The sequence below is a fragment of the Orcinus orca genome, chromosome 18, assembly GCF_937001465.1.
Source record: "Orcinus orca chromosome 18, mOrcOrc1.1, whole genome shotgun sequence".
Classification (NCBI taxonomy): Eukaryota; Metazoa; Chordata; class Mammalia; order Artiodactyla; family Delphinidae; genus Orcinus; species Orcinus orca.
This window is the reverse complement of record NC_064576.1, coordinates 75,666,010-75,691,531: the sequence shown is the minus strand read 5'-3', so window position 1 is coordinate 75,691,531 and position 25,522 is coordinate 75,666,010. Positions and strand designations below refer to the sequence as shown.

The 25,522-nt window shown below is 51.5% G+C and overlaps 2 protein-coding genes across 3 annotated transcripts in view; both read right to left on the bottom strand.

Annotated features, from left to right (window-relative positions):
• MIPEP (mitochondrial intermediate peptidase) overlaps positions 1 to 10,043 on the bottom strand; it is a 133,581-nt gene extending 123,538 nt beyond the window's left edge. Inside the window, exons 1-4 of one of the 2 annotated variants that reach the window (XM_033409405.2) lie at positions 9,891 to 10,043; positions 5,890 to 6,063; positions 2,815 to 2,903; positions 320 to 406 (exon numbers count right to left, since the gene is read on the bottom strand). In XM_033409405.2, coding sequence (XP_033265296.1) covers positions 320 to 406; positions 2,815 to 2,903; positions 5,890 to 6,063; positions 9,891 to 10,028 — 488 coding nt within the window. In that variant the 5' untranslated portion in view covers positions 10,029 to 10,043. Of the gene's footprint in view, positions 1 to 319; positions 407 to 2,814; positions 2,904 to 5,889; positions 6,064 to 8,889; positions 9,571 to 9,890 lie in introns of those variants that run through there. The other variant, XM_012537432.3, reaches the window with a different exon arrangement.
• Positions 10,044 to 10,370: 327 nt separating this feature from the next.
• C1QTNF9 (C1q and TNF related 9) lies at positions 10,371 to 23,231 on the bottom strand. The gene is made up of 5 exons (XM_004281787.3): positions 23,040 to 23,231; positions 22,339 to 22,447; positions 18,267 to 18,448; positions 14,401 to 14,463; positions 10,371 to 12,946 (listed from the first exon to the last, which is right to left on the bottom strand). The coding sequence occupies exons 3-5, from the start codon at positions 18,430 to 18,432 to the stop codon at positions 12,174 to 12,176; spliced, it is 1,002 nt and encodes a 333-aa protein (XP_004281835.1). The 5' UTR covers positions 18,433 to 18,448; positions 22,339 to 22,447; positions 23,040 to 23,231; the 3' UTR covers positions 10,371 to 12,173.
• Positions 23,232 to 25,522: the final 2,291 nt, after the last annotated feature.

Sequence of the window (25,522 nt, the reverse complement as noted above, 5' to 3'; positions counted from 1 at the left end):
GAACAAATCAGACCAGGCCCTGCCCTCGAGGAGCTTCCCGTCCAGCGGGTGGGAAAGCGGAGCCAACAAACAGGGCAGAGGAGAGAAGGCTGGGAGCCTGAGGACCGAGAGAAGCGGAGCTGGGCGGGAAGCCGAGGTGAGACAGGCACAGAGCTCTCGGAGGAGACACCGTCTGAGTGGCGTCCAAGGAGGGTGCGGGACTCGTCGCGTGGGGAGAAACTGTCCGGACAGAGGGGCCGTGAGCGCAGGGACACCGAGGGAACGGCTTTCAAGCTCAGCTCCACAGTCACAACCGCGATGAATGCAAAGGAAGCAGTACCTGGTTTCTGGATCAAGGGAATCCACAAGTTTTTTATCAGCTAATAATCTTTGCAGACTTTGATATAATTCCACATTTGTGTTCAACCTAGAAAAATTACAAATAAAAAAAATTAAATGATTTTCTAGTAACTTCTTTTTTTGCTTTACGTGAAGAGAATGGTGTCAAGTTCCAGCATCCACATGGCCAGAGGCCAAAGGTTTGGGGTATTGTTTTGTTTCTTCCTTTGGACCAGGAATGGCAATAACCGCAGTTAGTGAGGGACGGGAAGTGTGTTAGTACTAACTGTCCCGGAAAGCAAAAGCACAAACTGAAAGCCACAGTCCACAGCTGGGGACAGAAGAGCAGCCAGGACGTGACCCCGCTTCCATCCAGAACCAGCCGCGTCAGCAACGTGCCAAGGACCACTGGTTTCTCTAACAGGAGAGGAGCAGGGATGGGAGGGGAGGAACGACCTGCAGTCCTGACTGGGCGCCGGGCCTGGGCTGCCCTGGCTCACCCGCGGGAGTGGCAGGTCCACACCGGGGACAGCTCGAGGGCACAGGCTTCGGAGCCGCACCCTGCAGCCACAGGGGCCCCGGCTACCGTGCCCTTGGTCCGAAAGGGTTAGACCCTTAGTGGCCCCCAGGGTTCAACAAGACGCTGGGCACGGCCCCCATTCCCAGAGGAGGCGGCTACTGTCCGCAGCTGCACTCGGGCACGGCCCACCCAGCACTGCCCGCCTGCCCGCCCGCGGCACCACCGACAGCTCCTGAGTCCCTCTCCCGAGAGCACAGTGCGGGCCAGAGCTCCTGCCTCGGGGAAGGGCAAGGGCTGAGCGCCGCCTGCAAGGTCCACTCAGGGGCTTGTGGGCGGTCAGGTTCCCCGGGCAGCTCACACACAATCAAATCCCTGCAGGTTCATACGAACCGAGGGGCCTCTGTCACCACGGTGCTCACGGGCCACCCTGAACCTGAGGGACCAAGGCAGCCCCGCCAGCCAAGAAACGCTCAGCAGGGGGGCAGGCTCGGCCTCAGCCCCAGGAACCGGGAGAAGGTCAGCAAGGACCGCCGCCTCCTCTGGCTGCTCGGCCCCCGGCCGCCCACATCCAAGGGCAGCCGTTCCGAGGTGGCCGGCCGGACCCACGTCCGAGGTTTGAGCAGATCTCCCATATCGTGTCCTACATTGCAGGACTCTGAGATAAAGCCTGTATTTTAGTCTATATTTGGCATTAATTCTAAACAAATACATCCAGTTTTATCCTTGCTTTTCCACCACTGGAAAGTCAGTCGATTCTACTTGGGCACCGGAAGGCTTCCTATGCAAAGCTGCCCTGGGCAGTTAGGGTGCAGCTCAGGCTACGGGAGAGAAGGAGCCAGCGATCAGGAGGGCGGAGGGCAAGGCTCTGGGTTCTGTCCAGTGACAACGGCCAGGTCCCTCGCGGCACCCACGCCCCCCCGGGGGGGCAGGGCCTGGTCCCAGCAAAGGACTGAGCTGTGCTCCATGGCCAAGGGGGGACCGCGGGCCGAGCCTCCGACACCACCTCTCTACCAACCGAGGCACCCGCTGTCCTCCCGCGCAACCAGCAGCCCAGGTCCACCGACGCAGCACGCAGGCCCCGGGCAGGGTCCCGGCGCTCTAGCTCACCTCCCCAGCAGCCCTCGGCTCCAGCGCCTTCAGCACGCCGGGGTCTGGAGTTTGCAGGGACCAGCTTACCCGTTCAAGGAGCCAAATTTCACACGCACCATCTCCAAAGGGCAAACGCTGCCAGGGGCACCGGCCAGCAGCCTTACGCCCCACGCGAGCTCCGGGGGATGGAGGGGCCTCCGCTGGGCTGGGAGGCACAGGTCCCGAGGTCTTTCCAGCCGGGGGGCCGGGCGCCCGCACTGGCTGACTCCCCGTCCTGGTGGGCGCCCTGTCCCCTCCCCGTTACTCTGACCAGTATTCTTACATTTACTCCGAATCCCTTTCAAGTGACAGACTTCACCCCAGACTTCACCCCAGCCTGCACCTGCCGCAGCTCCCAGACTGCCTTTACAATGGGCCCAGATGCCCCAAATCCCAGCCCCAAGGGGACCGCAAGGCCACCGGGCAGAGGTGACCACGCTGACCTCTCGCCCTGCGGCCACAGCTCCAGGGCGACAGCGATTCCATCGCACGGCCATGTGCCAGCTCGCGCTGCCCGCCCCGAGACGCTGGCGATCCCTTCAACGAGGAGAACGAGGACCCCGGGTGTCCGCCGCGTGCCCCCCAGCACCACAAGCACTTTGCGTTTACCGTCTCGTCCTCCTCCCAGCAGCCCTGAGACACAGATCACTCCACCACCCCCCCGACCAGTGAGGAAACCGAGGGACAGCAGACAGGGAGGCGCCCCAGAGTCAGGCCGTGGGCTCCCCACACCCGCCCGCCCCGGGCAGCCCTGTGGCTCACACACCAACCCCACGCCCCATCCCCGCCGGCGGGGCGAGCCCTGCACACAGACGACCTGGGGCACAGACCCGGGGCCCCGGACATACGTCTCCACCATGGCGCCAATGCTCCGACAGGCTTCCTCCGCGGCCTCTCGGAATGCTGCCTCGGGGTGAGCGATTTTCACAAAATCGGCCTAATGGAGGGGAGACAAAAGCAAAAGGGCGTTTGACAGGAAGCTTGCTTCCAGGGTCTGAGGGCGAAAATGAAAACGTGAACTTTAAAATGTGCCATTTGCCTTGACCAGGGATTTCCATTACTGGAACTTTCCTAAGCCGGCGGGAGGGGCAGCTTCTTCCTGAACATTCATTAATTCTGTTATTCCCAGGAACCAAGTCCGTTTCATTTCCTAATACATTCCAAAATACTCTTACTGACTTTATTTTAGAGAAGTCTCCCTCCTGCAAATGTAAAAACCAAGTGAATTCTTCCTACTTCTATCATTCAAAAGAGAAGACTCGCTTCAAATAATCCAGAGTTTTCTCCCTAAGTGTTCCCACCTGGCTCCATGGAACACTGCTTGAGGCGCTTCTAGTTAACACTCACACCTGGTGTCCTTTCCAGGCTGAGTTAAGTGCATCCCAGCCGTCCTGCAGAGAACAAAGACTGCCTCTGAGTAAACAGGACTCCCCAGCTGCAGCCTACCTGGCACAGGACCAGAGCTGCTGTACTGACCTTAGAATTTAACTAAGCCAGAATCCCTTTTTTAATTTTTTTTAATGAAATCTCATAAAACTAGATTTTAGTTTTCATGTTAACTGCAGTACACTGCAAAACAGAAATGCAGGGAAACTACAAAAAACTGCGTATTTTCTTCATTCTCATGAAGACAACATATACGGCTAAAACGTGAAACAAAATCACCACGAAGTAAAATGCCCTAATTTTACTATCAAATAGTTTATGTAGAAACATATAAATCCATAGTTTGATACGACATTTGACGTAACAGTAGGATAACATCTGCACTAAGGCACCTGAAAAGTGAGCTGTGTAAACTTTAAAAGATGCTGTATAAATTACTCATCTGCATGCTGCACAATTTACAATCAATATTGAAATTCAAAACACCAGCATACGTTTTAAAACTCGTTTGTGATAGTGGTGAGGAAAATAATACAGTTCCACGGGGACTGTGTTAAGAAAGAAAAAGAAAACAAAATGACCAGTTTATAAAACTCATGCCTTACATGGTATTGATCTCACTAGCCGGTAAAATCTTAAAAATTCAAAAAAGGAAGAAGATTCTTTGAGCTTTTTGACCCAAATATTTACATGTATAAATCACATCCTAGTCTTTTTGAATGAGACATTATCAAACTTCATAAATATAAAAAACTTCAAAAATAGGGCAAGCTATGGGGCAGAGAAGTTAAAATCTTTTAGTGAAGAGCAGAAGTAGAAATGTGGAAAAAATGCTAGAACACTGGTTAATTAAGACAGAGGCTAAGACGACAAACACCCAGTAAGTTCTGGGATTTCTGACCGCAAAAGCCAATACTCGATTACAAATAAGTGAAATTTGCTGACCCGCGCTTTCCTTTCAGATTTCAGCGGCACCGTTAAGCAGAGACGGTTCGAAACCTCTTTTCTGACTGTACGCCTCCCACGTCCCTCAACAAGATGAGCCCTCGCTGAGCACATCCTGGAGGGACAGAACCCGAACCAGAAAAAGCAAGAGCTGACTACGGAGCCCGCGGCACAGCTCACTTCCCCTCAGGAAAGCCCTTCAGGGTGGATACTCTGCCCATCTCTTTACAACCGGGAAACTTGCAGCAGTGGGTCTAGGACAGCGGAGGTGCTACTGGCTCAGTGCAGATGCTGAGAGCAAGGAGGCTCTCGAAGAAGGAAACCACAGACGGGGGGCTGCCACCCTGGTGAAGAAAGTCAGCCTCAAACAGTAAATATGATTCCACCTACCTGATACTTAAGAAAAGACAAACTACGGGGATGGAGAACAGATCAGAGGTTGCCAGAGGTGAGAGGCAAGGTGGTGCGACGCACAGGGCGCATTCTGGGGGTGATGGAAGTTACGCAGCCTGACCGCGGGGCGGCTACATGCACACAGAGTCCACGTTCACAGACTTGCACCATCCCTTAGAAGAAGTAGATTTTACTGCGTAATAATTTTGAAAATAAACACTTTCTCACAAGACGGGGAGGTGACCTTCCTGCCACTCCAGGTAAGGTTCCATCCGGCCCGGGCGGCAGCAGCCCTGGAAGCGTGGAGAGCGAGGCCTCTGCGGCCAGACTGCCTGGACACGAAGCCCAGCTCCACCACTCGTGGGCCGGGGAACTTAACCTCTTAGTGCCTTTCTTTCCTCGTCGATAGGTGGAGACATGCCCAGAAGGCTGCATCAGTCAATCCAGGTGAAGCTCTTAGCTGGGTCCAGTGCCAACAAGAGCTACAAAACAGTCAACACCAGAACATAAGCCCCACGCGGTCGGACCACACTCCCAGTGCCCGGCCAGGGTGGGGCTGCGCGTAGAATGAACGTGAAGAAAGAGCTGTACAGACAGGAGCAGGCGTGACCACGACTGGGGACTTGCGCGCCACTACGATGTCGCGGCCACCCCGGGCTGAGAGGGAAGCCTGCTTCCACCTCCGCCGTGGGCGTCTCAGCTGGAGGAGAGACCTGAGGGCACGTCTATCTCAACTTCAAAACATGGGGAAAAGACGCCTTTGATACAAGCAGTTTGATGTCAAAACCTTATTTTTGATCAGAAAAGACATTCCTGAAAAGGCTTATAAAAACTAGTTTTCTTCTAAGATTAATTTTATTGTAAAGGTACAGATAAATGTTCTACTAGAATTTTGGTAGACATTTTTATAAATGAAGAACCTCTGTAACATGAAGAATCTTTGCCATGTGTGTAATCATTCTTCCATTACATATTACATATCTATTTTATTAAATATACGTATTAAAATACGAGTACTAAATCTGACCTTTCCTATACATTCCTCCCATTCAACAGCACACTTCACTATAACAGATTACACCCAAGAGCTCTCAAACAGTTCAGACATTCCTAACTGTACAGTCCAGTACTGAACCTAATACACTGAGCTAAACTTGCAAAAGTGAGAAGTGGTCTGCGGCCCATGCCCGGCGTCTTACCAAGTCGGCCACCCTGCACAAGGAGTCCGAGAGCTCGTCAAAGATGAGCACGGTCTGGGGCCCAGGAGGCGCAGAGCACACGCGGCGCACCAGCTGCTCCGTTTTCCTCAAGGCCTTCTCCTGGGCGACACGGAATCCTTCTGGGGCGCTGAGCTCAGGAACTCCAAACAGGCCCTGAAACCCAAAGAACAGTTTCCACCGATAACTAAAAACATGACCCGGGGGTATTCAATACAAATACTTTTTTTGTAAACAAAATCTTGGTTTTCATTGATATTTCATATCATGGTGACACCTGTCATCACAGGTATCACTTTCACATTCCCCGCGACATTCCACATATGACACTAAAAACGTTTTAGAATGTAATTTTTCTTCAATTTTTAATTATTTTATAAAAAACAAAAATAGAATGATATGGGTTCAAAATCCAGCTCTGTCACTACCACAGAACCTAACTCACGAAGTGGCAAGGATTAAACGACACACGTTTTTAAAAAACATTTTAACAGTGCCTGGCACACAGAAAGCGTTTAACAAATGTCAGCTGTAACCGCTATCAGCTGTGTGACCCTGGTCAAGTTGTCTCTCCTCCTTGGCCTAATTTCTTCATCAGGCATGAAGGGATGATAGTATGTGCTGTGTCTCAAAGCACGGACACAGGAACAAGGTTAGTAAGTTCTCAAGACCCTGCCCGGCACTGAGTGAGGTCCAGGGCACAGCGTCAAGCACTCCACAAACTATGAACTAGGAACGGTGAGTTGATTGCTGAGTACATATATATTTTAGAAAGATTTAATAAACATGCTAAACCAAGTCACAGGCGGAAACTGGCAGCAAGTTTTATACCTTCCAAAAGCATTTCAACACCTTGATAAAGATAAAAATCACTATCTAATGGGAAGGAAGGACCATCTTCTTGTACCGGTTCGATCACACTTGTTATGATGCCCAGGAAGGCAGACAAAAACCACGAACACTTATTACACATCGACGGCATGCCAGAAGTGTACCCTGTACTTTACACAGGTTCTCCCGTGTAAATCACACAATCCTAGAGCACAAACCATCAATCACCTTTTTACAGATAAGGTAACTTTCAGAGGTTAAACGAACATGTCTGTGGTCACTAGCAAACAGTGGGAAAGCCACAACCTCAACTTGCTCCAAGCATCCCTAAAGCCCACACGTTCTCCACGCTCACGGACTGCAACTGGTGTTGGAAAGTCTCGCCTCTGCAGAAGGGCAGCTCCGGGGACTAGGAACCCCGCTCTTCGCCATTTTAACCAGCTGCCCAACGCAGGGCCCAACACAGGCAGGAACTCACGAATGAGGCAAATGAACAGGGCCAGACCGCTGTGTAGACAGCTTTGTATCAAGAGATGCTTAACATGTCAATTGCGGGAAATACCAAGAGATGAAGCTTTCAGGCCTGACAAGGCCCACTGTTTCTGCAAGAAGGAATGCAGGAAGTTGTTAACTTCTTTTCAAACTATATTAACGAGTTGGAGAAAATAAAGACAGGCAGCGGCAAAACAGAATTAGGACCAAAAATATACTTGGTTATTACAATGATTTAATATGATTCAATTACAGACTTTATTTTCACTTCTCAGCACACCTCCCCACACTCCTCTGGGAATTCTAAATCTCAGCCTACCAAGTTATGGTGATACCAGAAAACTACATAAGCCTTTGGGTTTCTTTTTTTAATCAAAAACCAATTCACGTATTTGAAAATCTGCTATCAGCACCTAAAATTATGATGTACAAAAGAAAAATTAATAAAGCTAAAATTAGATCTAGTTCATCCACCCATAACCAAGCTTACCCCTCACGCCTTTTTGCTCAGTACCCACAGGCTGTGCTCATTCTCACACCAATTATGTCAGTACCAACGTTATTTACCCCCATGTAAGTTGGTGTAGCAAATTTCATTCAAAAATAATTTTAAAACGAAGAAATTTGGGCGTTAAATAAGAAAAACTCACCTTATTATGCTCACTGTAATTATATCCCACACTCATCTTTCCAAGAAAGGCAACAGAAATAATGAAAAAATTAAAAAGACAAAAATAAAAGTAACAGTGCAAAGTGAGCAAAATCCATAAATGCAAAGTAAAGCAGGCACAGGTGAATCCCTTCCAAGCTTTCCTTCCTTTCACCTTTAATTCAGTCAATCATTCAATAATGAGTTTCAGGAGGTGGGCGGTGGAGGAGGGAAGGAGTGGGAGTTTGGGGTTAGCAGATGCAAACTATTATATACAGGATGAATAAACAACAAGATCCTACTGTAGAGCACAGGGAACTATATTCAATATCCTGGGCTAAACCATAATGGAAAAGAATACGAAAAAGGATGTATATGTGTATAACTGAGTCACTTCGCTGTACAGCAGAAATTAACACATTGTAAATCAACTCGACTTCAATAAAATAAATTTTAAAAAAGAAAAAAATAATGAGTGTCTACTAAATGCCAGACACCGAGCGGGTCGCGTGTATACACAAACAACTAGAACAACACAAGAAGTCAGTGATTTTCTGTGGGAAAATCTACGTGATGGGCTGCACCGCCTTAGAGGACTCTTCTAACTCGGTGTTTTAAAGGAAAAGAAACAAAGCCGAAAAGCTTGGGAAAATATTAATAACGTCACTTCGGGCATCAATGGAAAGACTAATTACACTAATTGACAGAAGCGGGTCCGGGTATCAAAGACACCGAGGCCGTAGGTGAGCTCACCGCGCGGCCCGCGCCTCACTGGGGTCGGATCTGAGCTACAGGGCTGGGAGTTCGGGGGACGCGCTCAGGACCACTGCACCTGGGGCCCTCGCTGGGCAGGTGCTGGACCCGAACCTGGGGCCGCCCCGCCCCCCGCCCCCTCAGAGCGGGGGGGCCGCCCGCAAGGTCACCCCGGGCAAACGACACCTCCCTCCCGCGCGAGGCGGCCTCGCCGCCCGGACCCCGACGACCCCGCCCGGGTCCCGCGGGCCGCTCACCTGGCGCTCGCCGAACAGGTCCAGGCGGCGGCCCTGGGGCTGGACGTTGAAGGCGGCGCCCACCGGGGACCAGCTGGTGCTGACCCACCGGCCCCGGAGCCCGGCCCCGAGGCCGCCCAGCCGCCGGGCGCACAGCATTGCGCCGCTGCAGCCGCTCCGCGCCGCGAGCGCCCACGAAACCGGACTCCAGTACCCAGCCCGCAGCTCCGCCGGAGAGCGCGGCCCGTCTCCACGGCAGCGCCCGCCTCCCACGTGACCCCGCGCTTCCGGGAAGGGCAGGAGGCCGCGGGGCCAGCGCACATCGGCGTCCCCAGGGCCAGAGCGTCGCCCGCTGCTTTCCCGGGCCGCCGCGTCTAGCGCCGCCGCGCGCCTGGAGGGGGAACCGCAGGACGCCCCGCCCTCCCACGTGGCCGGGCGGGTGGCAGGGTCTGCGCGGCGCCGAGCCTCGCACCCGCTGCCGGAAACACACGTGGGCGGCAGGCCGACCGCTGCCCGGCACCCTGAACCGAGACCCGTCGCCCTCCGTAGGCCTCCGCTCCAGGAGGGTGCGAGACGCAAGGCACTGCGCCCGCACGTCCCAGCCCTGCAGCCAGAGCTGTCGGTGGACCTCCATCCATCGACTGTAAACTCGCAGTGATCGATAACATAATCGACAACGCAGCTTGTTGGGGGGTGGAATCTGCCAAGCTGCAGTCACCGGCGGAGGGAGTACGGGGGCGGGAGGGCAGCGGTGGAGAGGGTGAGGGATGGGGCCGGGGGGCGCCCTCCCGGTGTCCGCGAGCGGAGGCTGTGCAGCGCTCGGAGCATCCCCTGTACGGCCCGTGAGGATGACCCTGTTGGAGGACAGCGCGGAGGCTGCTGCTGGGCCTCGGCTTCGGGCGGAACCGGACGCCCCTGATCCAGTCCCCCAGCGCCCGGCGCGCAGGGCATTGCGTGCCGTGCCGAAGGATGCTTCGTGTCCCTGTACCAAGGACCAGCGCCAACGGAACCTTGTATCTCACCTGAATGCGTGGGCCTGAGGTAGAGTCTGCTCCTGGGAACACCTGTTGGATGTGAGTAGCCCCGGAACCTTCTCTGAAGTTCCAGAGAGCCAGAAGCGAGGGCCAACTGGGGCGGGCTTCTAACCCGCCCCTTTCCATCCTCACAACAGTTTACTGTTAAATGGAGTTTCAGAGTAGCCTGGTGGGGAGAAAAAGCCCCAGTGATAAAAAGAGAGCAATGAAAATTTAGTAAAGGCGAGTGCCAGGGTGCACTTACACAAGTCTCTACAGCGTAACTAGAAATTCTGCGTTCGTTTGTGTACATACGGTAAGTCGTGATTTCATCGTCTGCTGACTTTTTCATCAGATTCCAAATTATTTAAAATCCCCAAAGTCCTAACTCCGTGGCGATTAATACCGCATCGTCTGTGGCTGGTTGGTCCTTGGGGACAGCCACCCCACATTGCAGGCCTGCGCGGCAGGCCCTTACACAGATGTCAAATCTGCCATGTAAAAATATTCATCAATATATGTGACAAAACTACTTACTTTATCATATTTTTTAAAAGGAGTTTCAAATCTAAGAGCTTTTCTTTAGCCCAGAATGGTTCCTAACCATTTTTAATGCAAACAATTGAAGCGTAAAAACACCCTCAAAGGATGCTGGCTTGTGCTACGTTAACGAGGTGTCTTGTGTCTCAGGGAGCCTGGCGTAGTTAGACTTGTAAAAACTGCAGACCAGATCCACAGACAGCAGATGAGAGATAATTCCAAATGGCAGATCAGACACCTCCCCAATCAACTTTATCCTTTTGAAGTTCTTTATAACATGTTTTACATTTCATCTTATACATTTGCCCTGCAAAAAAAAAAGAATTTATGAAAGCTTGTATCCAATATTCTGGTCATAAACTGTACTTTTTTCCTTTATGCCTATCTCACCTATAAAGTTCTGACCCTAATTAGAAGGGAGTTAGTACACGAATTGTTTGGTCCATAACAACACCAGACTTAACACTGGGGAAAAACAGCTCGGCTTATTGCAATTGAAAGAAGCCAAAGCATAAGGACACTCTGGCTCAATAAAGAAAATGATCAGTCCCTACAGCTGGGCCAACGTTAGGGCGCCAAGGCAAGTGGGGGACTTGGGGTGTCTCACGTGCTTCACCCGAGTCCTGGCTCTGTTCTAGAAGAAACATACATTAAGGAAAGCCAATAAAATGCCTATAAACAGAAATGATTTCCACATATATCCAAAGTTTTCCAAAACCAAGTAATTTTTCACCTTTTCATCTATAGCAGTGCTGACTGCTTATAATGATAATTCAGAAAATTCCCATTTTCCCAAGGAATGAAGATACTGTCACAACTGCGCTGACTTGGTTGACGTGTGGAGAGAACGGCCGTAAGTCCGTCAGAGTCCCAGGCTGTGATCTGAAAGATGCTGTCGCTTGAATATGCACTGGGCTTGTCTCCTCTTGCTTCTTTATTAGTTGCTCTCAGCTAATGGAAAAGTGTATGGAGTTAACGTAAGCATAGTTAACGCTTCCAGAATTTTAGGAGGGGATTATTCGCTGGACCACAGGGCAGTTCCCCTCTAGATTACTTAAATTATCTAGTACAGTGTAAATGCTATGTCAGCAGTTTCCAGGTTGGCAAATTCAAGTTTTGCTTTTTGGAACTTCCTGATTTTTTTTTTTTCCCAAATATTTTCCAACCATGGTTGGTTGAATCTGCAGATACGGAACTGTGGATACGGAGGGAAACTAAAACAGAGTCAAGTTTGGCAAACAGTTTACTAACAACTGTTTGTTGAGTTGAATGGTGATGAAAACCCAAGATAGAAAGTGAGCAGAGTGTCCTGCAGTTTCCTGGGCTGTGCCACTGTCACCAGCCCAAACTCTTATTAGTCACAGAGGGAATAAACACTTCCTTTTCTTTCCCTGTAATGTCCTCAGGAATTCAGATGGGAGATACATCATCACACGGCTAGTTCGAGCACTAAAATGATATCAAAACACTCCCCACAAGGAACGCCTGAGCAAAGGATTCTTCAGATCACGGGAATGATGGAAAATATCAAATACACTGTAATAAACACAGCAGGTAGTTTTACATTTACTCTCGGAAGGATAGCGAGTTCTATAGACTCAGTTTTAGGAATAACTTTCCTACTTTCACCTTTTTATGGTTATGACAGTGGTGATATAATTAACGTGGTAAAACCATCAAATAATGTCTTCACCAAGCTGATTCAGGCGGATGGAGAGACAGAGTTAGAACCGCTCCCCGCCCCCCGACCCATCACGCGCTGCTGAACAGGAGGAAGCCCGTGAACGTGGTGTCGTCGTCCTCATCCGCAAACAGGCCGTTGAACCTCTCCCCTCCCGTCACCTGCAACCACACCTCGTCCCCGAGCTTCAGCTGCAGGACGATGCCACCGGACGCCTGGTCCTCGGAGCTCATGTAACCGTCCTTGGTGTGCAGGACTTTTACCCCGTTTTTGACCAAAGACACCTGGACGTTCCTGGAGAAAACGGTGATGTGGTAGGTGAAGTAATAGACGCCGGCGACGTGGCAGGTGAATTTCCCCGTGGCCACGCTGTAGTGGCCAAACTCGTTGTACAGGATCCTGTCGAACTTGATGGGCACGTCTGACGGAGGGAACTTGCTCAGCACCGTGAGCCCCACGGTGAAGGCGCTTTTGGGCAAGACTGGCGTCTCCCCAATTTTCCCTTTTTCTCCTCGATCCCCTTTCCAGCCTCTCATTCCCCGGGCTCCGGGCTCACCCTGGGGCCCCAGGGGGCCGGCATCTCCCCTGGGACCCGGCTTTCCGGTGGGGCCCACGGGGCCAGGTAAACCAGTTGGGCCCGAAGGTCCAGTGCTGCCCTTTGGCCCTTCTGGGCCAACGGGACCCACGTCGCCCTTCTCCCCCTTCTGCCCTTGGGCGCCGGTCTCTCCTCTGAGGCCTTTCTCTCCCATGGGGCCCACAAGTCCCTTTGGCCCGTGTTTCCCTGGGGGGCCTCTTGAGCCCTGATCACCTTTGACGCCCTTTGCTTCAACGTTTCCATCGGCTCCTGGGTGGGACAAGAAAGAACGGAGGAAGAGACGATTTGTGAAATTTTGCTTGTGAAAACAACTTTGGTTTTTCTATTATTGAGCAAGTGAATGAGGTAAGGCAGTGCACAGTTCCAGCATGTGCTCAGGGTTTGAAAGTTAATTTACTCCTAAACTGTGCAGGTACACATGTGCGCAAAACACCCTTTGACTCTACTATACCAGCATCGGGGCTCACGTTAGAAATGACAGTTATTTGCGACTTCCCTGGAGGCCCAGTGGTTAAGAGTCTGCGATTCCAATGCAGGGGGCGCGGGTTCAATCCCTAGTTGGGGAACTAAGATCCTGTATGCAGAGCGACACGGCCAAAAACAAAAGAAAGAAATGACAGCTCTCTGCCCGTCCCTGAGGGGACGCATCTTTGGAAGAGGGAAGAAGGCAGACAGCAGATTCACCAGGGCTGCTTTGGTAGGTGACAGCGCAGCCCCGATGACGTGACGCCCCCCGAGAAGCCCCTCACTGGAGTCAGGTGGTCCTGGGTGGGCGCTCACTGCTCGCCGCATCTGCCGGCCTGTGCACCGCGCCAGGTGCGTGGCGCCGTCGTGGTTCCGCCTTCCCCCCTCCCTGGCGCCTCCCGCTTCCCACGCCCTGACTGGACAGCCGTGGTCCGAGCTCCGGCTCTGGAGTGAGACGCCAGGATCCAGCCCAGTCTCCACCGCTTATGCACAAGCTGATTCCCCAGCTACACCTGGTTCCTCACCTGCACGGCTGGGATAATAAAGTGCCTCCTTTATAGGCTGTTGTATTAAGTGAGTCAACACAAGGAAGGCACTTAGAACGACCCAGTGGGGCGAGAACACTGTTCGCGTTGCCGTGGTAACCATCCTCCCTCCCCCTCGGGCGACAGCTGCCGGCATCCTCCCTGCCTCCAGGGCCCGGCTCAAGGGCCACCTTCTGCTGCAGTGCCACCCCGGGCGCCGAGTCAGAATCCAGCGTCCCTCCTCAGGGCCCAGCGCTAAATCAGGCTTCAGCAAACCATGGAGCGCGGGCCACGTCCAGCCTCCGCCTGTTTTTGACAGCCCGCAAGCTAAGAACAGTTGACACTTTTAAATGGTCACAAATCACGTTCTGAGATTCCTGACAATTACGTAAAATTCAGGTTTCACTGGAACGCAGCCCCACTTCCTAAGGCATCCGCTACGCAGCTTGTCCCTACGACGGCAGAGCTGAGTAGCTGTGGCCGAGACCCCATGGCCCGCAAAGCTGAGAATGTTTACTGTCTGGCCCTTCATGGAAAGTGTGCCCATCTCTGCAGTGAGCCCTGAGCTCCTGGAGGAGGGACCGTGTGGCCTTTATCGCTGGAGCACCCTTGAAGCCTCGTAAGGGACTTGTCCTTGGTAAGCACTTAATAATTCCTATCCTATCACTGACGGCTCCGGCTGCGGACACAGCAGGATGGAAAGCCACCTCTGACCTGGTTCTCCTTTCTCTCCGGTCATCCCGTCCTTCCCTGGGCCACCAGGATGTCCTGGTTCGCCTGATGGAAAATGAGAAAATAGGCAGAAGTTAAAATTCTAGCTCCAGTTTCCCTCGATGTGGGTCCCAGCCAGCGATGGAGGGTCCCAGGGAGCCCCAGCCTGACCCGCACACCCCACCCCTCACAGACCTGCGGGGGGAGGGCAGGCAGGGGCAAGCAGCAAGGGTGCTGAGTGCGCCAAGAAGCGGGTCGTGCAGTGGACTGGTGGGCTTCCCACGCAGCCAGCTCGGATGATCACGATTGCATGTTTCTCACGTGACAAGGACTTGGGGGGGTGGCTTTGTCATTTGTGCTCCTTTTCCATCACTCTGTGGGGGGTGGAGTGCAAGTACTAGCCTCCTATGAAAGTGCAGATGACCATGGTTACACCACACTACTTGGCATGGGAGAGAGGGTTCCAGAAGGATCTCTCTAGCGCCTTACAGTGGTCAAGGTGCTGTGGAGACCCACTGGGACATCAGGCCATGAGGTTCTGCTGCACCCAGGAGTCCTGATGCTCAGAACAGGCTGCCCTGGACACCAGCATCCTATGTTATGTCCACACACGTACGTTTCTAAGCTATGTACAGGTAATGTTCTAAAAACATGTTCATTATAAAACATACACACGGGACTTCCCTGGTGGCACAGTGGTTAAGAATCCGCCTGCCAAGGCAGGGGACACGGGTTCAATCCCTGGTCCGGGACGATCCCACGTGCCACGGAGCAACGAAGCCTGTGTGCCACAACTACTGAGCCTGCGTTCTAAAGCCCGCGAGCCACAACTACTGAGCCCACGAGCCACAACTACTGAAGCCCACGTGCCTGGAGCCCGTGCTCTGCAACAAGAGAAGCCACTGCAATGAGAAGCCCACGCACTGCAATGAAGACCCAATGCAACCAAAAAATAAATAAATTAAAAAAATAAAACATACACACAAATACATTTGAAAACGGTAAGACAAAGATTAAGTTAATTTTTAGTGTGAGAAATGTGACATAATATCCTTCTAAGAAACATGCGTGTTGTATATAATCTAAATAAACTATATATGTAGCGTGCAAGTCTTAAGGAAGTAAGTGAAACTTGAAAGAACGGGAACCATGGAGGAAGAAGGAGAGAAAATGAGTAGCGGAGAGGTAGAGAAATTTGGTGTTGGATACAGGAGCATCTGTCTTCCTTCTCTCTCCATCTATCTTCTTCTGTGTGTACAGAATATGCTATAACGAGCGTTTTAAATTAAACCTCCCAAATTTGGAGATCGACCACCCAGCGCACACATGCGCCCTTGAGCCGAAGAGAGAGGATGAGCGCCAGACGGGGGCTGTGACCTGGCTCCCACCCGCGCCCTTGGCCTGCAGAAATGTTGCCTCGGCTCTGGAGCAAAGGGGACTCAGACATTTGTAGAGAAAGCGAGGCTGTGAGCCCGCAGTTTGAGTCACGTAGACGGATGCGACACTTCCACCGAGAAGAGTGTAAAGGAGAAGCCGGCGAGGCTCCCCGACGCTGCACAAGCGCTGAGGTCCCCTGGGCGGCGGGCGCCTCCGCGGAGCCGGGTGAGAAAACTGCGGCCGCGGAGAGCACGTGCCCCAGCCCCGGGGGTGCAGGCAGCGAGTGCATCGTCCACTCCGAGGGATGATACAGGAGGCCCACAAAGAGCCGCCCAGGAGAAAGGCCAGCATCGGGCCGCCACGCTTGGAGGGCAGCGGAGTCAGGTTCTGACAGCATCATCTGAGCGATGCCTTCCCGCGCTTCTCCCGGCCCAGCCCGCTGGTGGATCCAAGGCGGTCCTCGCAGTGAGAAGGGGCGTGGGAGTGACGGGGCGGGGTGGGGGGAGGGATCTCAAAGACGCAGGGTATCCTGTGCGCGTGTGCAGGCACACGCACGCACGTGTACGCACATGTACACATACATGTACACACGTGGTACCACCGGGCGGATAAGGGATGGATTTCAATAAGATGGAGGGTTTGCCATTCACTTGGACAGGGCCTTTCACTCACCAGAAATGAGACGGGCCTAGTGCCCCAAAGCGGCGTGGACTTCCTGGAGGTGTTGTTATCCGGTAGGAGATCCCAGCGCCGAGTGCAGGGCGGGGCTTGGTGAGAAGGGACACTGCCCTGGACCCTCCACCCCATCCAGCCCACGCAGTAAACGCTAGACCACAAACGCTCTGAAAACACCTGGAATGTCACACATCTGTGCAGCAGACTTCCCACACTGAGTAATTCTTGTTTCTCCAAATCTTAAAGGCTTTTTCAAAATCCATATTCTAACAGCACTTACTGGCAAAGCATTAATTTCAGTCCATCCTGAAATTGCTTCCTGTGTATTATGCCGTTTTAATATTGCCAGAGGAATATCTAACTCCCTGGTATAATCAAGAAATATCAAGAGGCTTCTCAATGTTTATCATTAAGGTTGGTGAGGCTTTCATACGATGTACCGAGAAAAATGACAGCGCTTGTGTTCACGCTTCTCGCGAGTCCTTAAATGCATTACTTAGTTGGTGTGCATCTTCCTAGGAGTCTGTGATACCCTTGGGACATCCACAGTCAGGACAAGGGCATGTCAATGAACGTAAATGTAAATTCACCTGCCCACAGTTATAATACTTTCCAGGTTGGGGGGGGGCAGACGTCTTGACAGATCTGACTGACGTTCATCATTGTTTTTTCCTTCTAATGCACATTTGAAGAATTCACATGAATAGAAATGGCAGCTCTGCCCTTCTCAGGATTCTTTACTGCTTTGCATTATCAAGTTCACCTTCAACCATCAGTTTTTTTGCGGGAGTATTTTCAGCACCCATCTCTTTGTGAGAGTTCAACAGCATAATCTGAGAACCCCCGGTGCAGGCACACTTAGTGCAAAACATCCCAACACGCTGAAGGTCAGTGAACGTGGGAGGGTCCCGGCGAGCGTGCTCACACTGTGGGCCACCACTCTTCCCACGGGACATGGTCCAGGCCTCAAATGACACGTGTGTATCTGCAAACTGACCAAGTGAGGCCATTCACACGGATTCATATAGCAAGCGTTTTAAAACCTCAATTTTTTCTTCACCTAAATTTATCTTTTAAGACGTCACTAGAAGTTTCAATGTTTTCTTCCTGCACCCAGATGGGTCCTCTGCTTACATCTTAGGTGTACGACCCTATGGTCAGACCAGGGCTCAAGAACCCCATTCAGAAATCAAGCCTTACAGGTTTTTGTCATGAAAACCACTCACACATCCTGGCTTTTGGGACTGTCCCTCCCAGAGGCTGGATCCTGTCCCCAAGTCCCCAAACCGTGGGGAGGTCCCGGGACACAGCACAGATACCTGAGGAGCGGCTGTGTGGCTCCAGGACCCTTCCTGTTCTCTGGCGTTCTGCACCGCCTGCCTCACGGCAAGGCCTGCACCGTGCTGGGTGCTCCCTGCCAGAGACCTACCCGTCGGATGTCTCTCTAGGACCCGGTGCCAAAGACCCCTCATACCTGTTGCCTGAGGCAGAAAGATCTATGACATCACAAGCTCCTGAAAACGGCCCTGTAGTATTGGAGATGGTGGCCAGCAGACAGGCAGCCCCACTCAGTGGGAAAGCCCACGAGGACAGGGGTCCTCATGGCTCGTGCTGCCCTGTACCCCACACCCAGTCTGGATCTGGCCGGAGCAGGCTCTCCATCAGTGTCTTCTGGGCAATGGATGGATGGATGGATGGATGGATGGATGGATGGATGGATGGATGGAGAGGGGTGAGCACACAGGCAATGAATGAATGAAGGAGGTGAAAGGAAGGGGGATGAGCGGGGGGCAGCTGCAGGCACAGGTGGTGGGTACCTGCGTCCCCCTTGTCGCCCTTTGCTCCATCACGTCCATCTCTCCCGGGCAATCCATTGTGACCTGGGTTCCCGGGGATGCCAGGGTGGCCCTGCCTGCAGGTGTCCTGTGAGCTCACCATCCCTGCGCAGGCCCCGGAGACGAACAAGAGCCACCAGATCCTCATGGCTCAGATGACAGAGCTGAACGGAAAGACGGAAACAGACTGAAGGGAGAAACTCTCGTCGCCGGGGCCACGGACAAAGCCTCTGCTCTTTGCAGTGGCCCAGCTTGGACAGCACAGTCAGGGCGGGTCGGGGGACAGCTGGGAGCAGACTGGCCGCTCACAATCGAAGGACACTGTCCTTGGAAGGACGCGTGTGACTGGGGAGACTCTAATGGTGGGCGATCCGGGAGAGAGCCACGTTCCAAGTCAGGAAACCCCCGCTGACTGTTTCGCTTTGGGCAAAGAAACTCCAACTGACCGTTTCACTTTCGGCAAACCCCTCCTTGCAGCCAGAGGAGAGATTAATGCTTCCCTCACAGGGCTACTGTAAAAACCAAATTCGAGCACATTGTGCATGAAAGCACATTTTGAACAGTAAAGTAAACATGGAATTAGCATTTGCTCCGCAATCCCACTTCCGGGTATACACACAAAAGAACCGAGGGCAGGGACTCCCGCAGATATTTCTACGCCCATGTTCACAGCAGCAATGCTGTCCACAATCGCTAAAAGGTGGAAACAACCCACGTGTCCATTGATGCATGAATCGATAAACAAAATGTGGTCCACCCACATGATGGATAGATATGATTCAGCCTTAAAAAGGAGGGAAATTCTGACACAGGCTACAACATGGGTGAACCTTAAAGACGCTGTGCTCAGTGAACTAGGCCAGTCACAAGTGGACAAATGCTGTGTGATTCCACTTACATGAGGTACTGAGAATAGTCAAATTCAGAGACAGAGAGTAGAAAAGTTGGTTCCAGAACCACTGCAATAAGGTGGAGATCAGAAAAAAATTGAGTCACACAAATTTCTTGGTTTCCAGGTCATATCAAAGCTATGTTTATACCATACCGTAGTCTATTAAGTGTGCATGGCCTTATGTTGAAAAACAGTGTACATACCTTAATTTTAAAAATACTTTATTGCTGAAAAATGCTAACCATTGTCTGAGGCTTCAGCAGTAGCGGCAGTAACATCAAAGATCACAGATCATCAGAACGAATGTAATGGTGATGAAAAAGTTTGAAATATTGTGAGAATTACCCAAATGGAACGCAGAGAGACGAAGTGAGCAAATGCTCAATGTAGGGTTGCCACAGACGTTTAGTTTGTGACAAAACGCGCTGTCTGTGAAGCGCAATAAAGCAACGTGTGCCTATGTGCATAGTAACAAAAACTAGAAGCAAATATATCCAAATGCACGTGGTGGCTTTGGAATGGTGAGGTTATGGGAGCTTATCTTTTTTAAAATGCTTTTTTACAGTGCCTATAAAACTATTTCTACATATACATTTTTAAAACCCAGCTAGACTGTCATCCAGAGGGTCACATCGCCATCATATGGAAGCCTCCATGAGTCTCAGGGTGCAGTTTGATGCAAATAGAAGTATTTGGGGACGGAAGGACAGATGTTTCCCTTTAAAATCACAAACTTACGCCATTTCAGGAAATTGACTTGAGTTTTCTTAGAGCCAAATTCCATAAATAACCTACACCTTCCTCTTCTGTTTAACTCAGAAGTGACTGGTCATAGTCAAATCTAACTTGCACAGACCAACCTCCGCAGGGGGTCTAGATATTTCCCTTTTAATTGTTTCAAAATGTGTTACAATTATTCCAGTAATAAAAAGGATCAGGAGCTCCTATAGGTGTCAAATTGGGATAAACGCCATTTTGCTCTCCAGCCAGAGAAGAGCTGAGGTAAAAGCAAACATCCATCCTTCTGTGATTCTCTCCCTGGTTCTGCACACTGGACACGGGCGGAGACATATCACCCCAGGCCCGGCAGGTAGACAAACTTCAACAAAGGATCATGAATAAAGGAACGTGCTTTGCTCCCGAAGAAGCAGTGAGATAGGCTGTGGCACCATCTCTAAAGAAAACATTTTTAGAAGAAGGACATGACGGTTTGCACAAGGAATAGAGGAGAAATTACATTCATGTGTTATTTTCCAAAATAAAAAGTTACATTTGCGTTTCTCACAAAGCCTCTGGCTGGCTCCTCAGTTTCAATGTTTAATTCCTACTTCTGGTGTTTCTCCAGAGTGCACTGGAGCTAGGACCCCGTCTGTCTCCCATCCTTCCCTCCCCGGCTTCCACCTTCCCTCTTGTCTTCTCTGGATCACTGCCCCCCCCTGTCCCGCCCCTTCTCCACGCAGCACCTAGACTAGCGTCACTTACAGGTAACAGCTTGTTGAAGACAGCAACTGCATCTTCCTACTTTCTTATTTTCAGCACTCACAGTCAAATATTTGTTGAGTGGTTGAATGAATGAATGACAGTGAATAAATAAATGAATGAATGAATAAATAAATATTATCCTGGTTCCAACCACATGCAAATCTTCACCAGGGAGGTGGCTGGATGTTACCATCATCAGTGGTAACAGAAATGTCGGTTGGCACATGGCTGCCCACAATAGACTCATTTCCCAGCCACCCCTGCAGCCCAGGTATCACCGTGAAACTAGATTTTGGCCAGTGGGAAGTGGGTAAAAGTGACACGTGCCCCTGATGGGCCAGGACCTTCACGGGAAGGGGTGCGCCCTCCCTCATGAACTGGAGGGCAACACTTTGGGGACAGAGAAATCCTGGTCTCTGATGACAGCGCAGACCAGGCCTGCCCTCCCAGCCCATCTTTGACGTGAGAGAGAAACACACGTGCTGCTAACCTGCCCAAGCCTGTTGTTTAGGTTCCCTCCTGGAGCTAACCTCAGTTTTGATGGATGCAAGGCTTCAGCTGTCAAAGGTGTGCGTGCTCATCCAAAGTGAGGAGGGTCTAACATCTGTAGTCACTCAGCCCAACGAAGTTGCTGAGGACCCACTGGGTCAAAAACCCTTCAGGTGATACATTAAAAATCCCACAGCAGGCCCTGCCTTAGAGCAATAAAGTCCGTGTGAACGCAAAGAGAATGGCCACAGTCCTTCTGTTGAATGTCAAGTCAGGGGGAAGGAGGGACCCTGGGAAGCCCCTGTGACCCCACAAACCTGACATACGGAAACGGTTAGGGGCAGAGGGATACAGACTGCAAATGGCTTTGGAGTCACTGTTTGTTAGACCCAAATAAAACAGGTTCTTACTTCCTATTTCTGGGTTGTTTCTCCTATGCTTGACCTACATTCTCCTTCACGACTGAATTTCTTTCTGAAAGGTTACTCAGGGCCCCTCCTGATTAATTTTCTCCAAGGACATGTTGTCCCTAATTCATGGCCAAGATTAAAGGTTTCTACTCTTCATCATTCTTAGTTGCCCAAATACAAAGATTTAATAAAGACCTGCCAGAACCCAGCTGAGCAATCTTTACTGGGTCTCCAAACCTCTAGCCTCTAAAGGTTGCAAAAAATGCAAGGAACCCAGCATCCCTCCCAGACGTGACAGTCCAAGAACGTAAATCTCCAAATTGCCTTCACTGAATACATTTTCTTCCACTTTCTCTATACTTTGTACGTGTGTATTTCTTCTTCAACATATGTTGAAGGCCTTGTTCTAAACTACACTGGGTAAGTTAGTGTCGCCACGAATATACAAATGTACATGTTAACATGTGTGCAGAATAATCCATGGGCTTCTCTGGAAAGCTCTCTAGAAAGGTCTGCTGATTCTCATGATCTATTCTACGGTTTCATCCCTCCTCGCAGCCAGTCTGCAGAGTTCTAGCAGAAGAACTTCAAAATCTGCTTCTGTCTCTTGTTTAGCCTCTTAAGAATGTATTTCGGAAGTGGCTTAACCCCTTTCCTACCCAAAGCCCTGTAGACAGATACCTACTTAAGCAGGATTATCACACACCAGTAATACAAGAGCTGCTTCAGGACTCTGAGGCCTTAAACTGAATTTAAAGAAATTGTTTCCTAAGGCTCTTACCTGAACCCCAGGGCTGCAGGCGGCACGCAGGTGCTATGCAAACAAGGAATCAGGAGCAAACTAAATAAAAATCACACCTTCCTGCCACGCAATTCCCTAGTGGATGGATCTGCAAAACAGCAGGAAGGGGAGGGAACAAGTAAGCACAAGGTGTCCTGGAAGAACTTCAAAAGTTGAGGCAACACTTGAGCCGGGGGCATCTTCCAGCAACACCACTTAGTTCAGCCAATTTAGCTCCTTCTTTCCGTCCTTTTTATTTTATTTTTCGATTTATTTTATTATAATTATTATTTTTAACAACTTTATTGGAGTATAATTGCATTACAATGGTGTGTTAGCTTCTGCTTTGAAACAAAGTGAATCAGCTATACGTATACATACATCCCCATGTCCCCTCCTACCCTCCCTATCCCGCCCCTCTAGGTGGTCACAAAGCACCGAGCTGATCTCCCTGTGCTATGCGGCTGCTTCCCACTCGCTATCTCTTTTACATCTGGTAGTGTATACATGTCCATGCCACTCTCTCACTTCGTCCCAGCTTCCCCTCCCCCTCCCCGTGTCCTCAAGTCCATTCTCTACGTCTGCGTCTTTATTCCTGTCCTGCCCCTAGGCTCTTCAGAACCTTTTTTTTTTTTTTTTTTTTTTTAGATTCCATATATATGCGTTAACATACGGTATTCGTTTTTCTCTTTCTGACTTACTTCACTTTGTATGACAGACCCTCGGTAGCGAGAGAAGGTGAGGCAGCTTCCAGGTGGGTCTGGAGGGAGAAGTCCCCCCGGCAGGCGCTTCCCCTTAGACCGACGTTTGTGTCTTTGCTTCCTCTCCGCGATCAATCACGAGCTAATAGGACCAAACTGGAGACGATGCTGTTAGGCCTCGATTGGATCCCGGACCCTTAGAACTGAATCATTTAACTAGATCTCTCTGACTCTGTGTAGTTCCTTTTAGTGTGGGCATTCGACTGTCTAAGAGTTTAATGCCTGTTCTCTCTCTCTCTCTCTCTCTCTCTCTCTCTCCCTCTCTCTCTCTCTCTCTCTCTCTCTCTCACACACACACACACACACACACACACGGCACTAAGAAAAACATGGTGCAACTAGTTTTTCAATCCCATGTGATCACTGATTCTTATCTTCTCCCATCAGTGTCTATTAACATTGATTTCTGACTTAAAAATAGCATCGAGAGAACAAATGCACCCAATGCTGTTTCTCACAGAACCAACTCTGAGAGCCAAGCTGGAATGCAGAGGCCCCAGGGAGAGTGGGGTGCAGGGAGAGTCCCCCCTGAACAGAGATAAATCCCCTACCCTCACTGTGCCTCAGTTTCCTTCTCTGTATGGCAGGCAAAACATTACCAGCATCACAGGGCAGTGGCAGGGTTTAATTACGTCACAGGTTAAGGACCTGGCCTCTTGACCCCTAACTCCACCCGGACACCTGGGTCCTTCCTCAGGGGCAGGCGTGTGGGCAGCATTCGGCGCTGCAGACAGTCTCTGCCTTCTGCCCTCCTGCCCCCTTCCCCACCCCGGGCCCCTTCCCCCTTCTCTGCCTCGCTCCGGGCTGAGGCAGGGGCCCCAGGTGCATCCTCACCCCCAGCTGCCTGCTCTCTGCTCGGCCCTCCCCCATCTGCATCCCAGCCCCGTGCTTCCACCGGGTGGTCCAGACAGTCACAGACCCACCCTCCACGCCATCCCTTCCTGGATCCGATTACAGCAGCAGCGCCCAGCACCCACCCAGGTGATGACGGGCACCTGCATCCTCACCGAGCATCCTGACAGCGGCCTTCTCTCCTTTCTCATCGTCTCTGCTGGATTCTGTCTCGCCAGTCATTCCCCGCCTCTGGTTTTATGTCCGCCTTTTCTCTGCCCCGGGAGCAGTTCTCCTCGCCTAGACTCCGCCCGGTACAACCCAGCGCCCCGGCCCGCAGCCCTGAGATGGACCTTCCACCATTGGTGTCTCAACTCCCATCGCACTTGGATCCCAGCAGCTCACCCAGGGCTGCTCGGGGCTCCCCCTCAGGGGTCTGCGTGCGCCCTGCCTCCTGCCCCAATCCCCCCGGAAAGGCCCCCATCCCTGAAGTCCTTCTAGAACTCAAATGTTTACAATGCACGCTGTGTTCTAGTAATGCTCTACGTGCTCGTCCCCCTGGAGCACACGCCCCATGGGAGGATCGCCCGTTTCACCGTCTGTCTGGTGCCCTGTGGGACAGTGGCTCCCGGGCTGGGCCGACTCCCCGGAACCCCTCTGAGGACGGCCCTACCCTCAGCCCTCTCCTCCCTCCACGGGGTGCCCTCCAGAGCTGCGAGAACCGCCCCCCGAGGGGGGGTTAGGTTTCAGAGCTTCCACACCCCTGGCCCCCTAAGCAAAGCCCCTTCAGTCCAGCCCAAGGAGGGGAGCCGAAGGCCGTTACGAGTAAACAACTGAGCAGGGGCGCTGCGGCAACCTTTGTGGGGATGCTTTCCTGATGACGGTCACAGCAACAATGGGCTATCTGCTTAACTTTGCGGAGCTGTTAATTAGGGAAGGAAATTCTTATCCAGCCCACTCACCAAGGCTAAGTGAGTGGGGCCACCTGCGGATCCGGAACCACCGGGAAGGGCCCGCATCTGCCTCGCGCCCCCGGGAGCCAGAGCTGTGCTTCTCACTCCAGTTTTGGCTTTGCCAGTCTCATTCCGATATTTGGTGGCTTCTTTCAAGTCGAGTGGCCGCTCTCTGTTCCCCTCAGGGCCTTCCTTCTCCTGCACCCACCCCAGCAGTTTTCATCAGTTCATTAGTGGATGATTTTTGCTGAAAAGAAATCTGTCAGTGTCCAGGCAGGGAAGGAGCTGCAAATCCCAGAAAGCCTCCTAGCACTCACTCTCCATTTAAAATATATGTTATGGGGCTTCCCTGGTGGCGCAGCGGTTGAGAGTCCGCCTGCTGATGCAGGGGACACGGGTTCGAGCCCCGGTCCGGGAAGATCCCACATGCCACGGAGCGGCTGCGCCCGTGAGCCATGGCCGCTGAGCCTGTGCGTCCGGAGCCTGTGCTCCGCAACAGGAGAGGCCACAGCGGTGAGAGGCCCGTGTACAGAAAAAAAAAAAAAAAAATATATATATATATATATATATATATATGTATATGTGTTACACACACACACACACACACACACACACTCCAATGCATTACTACAGCCAGTC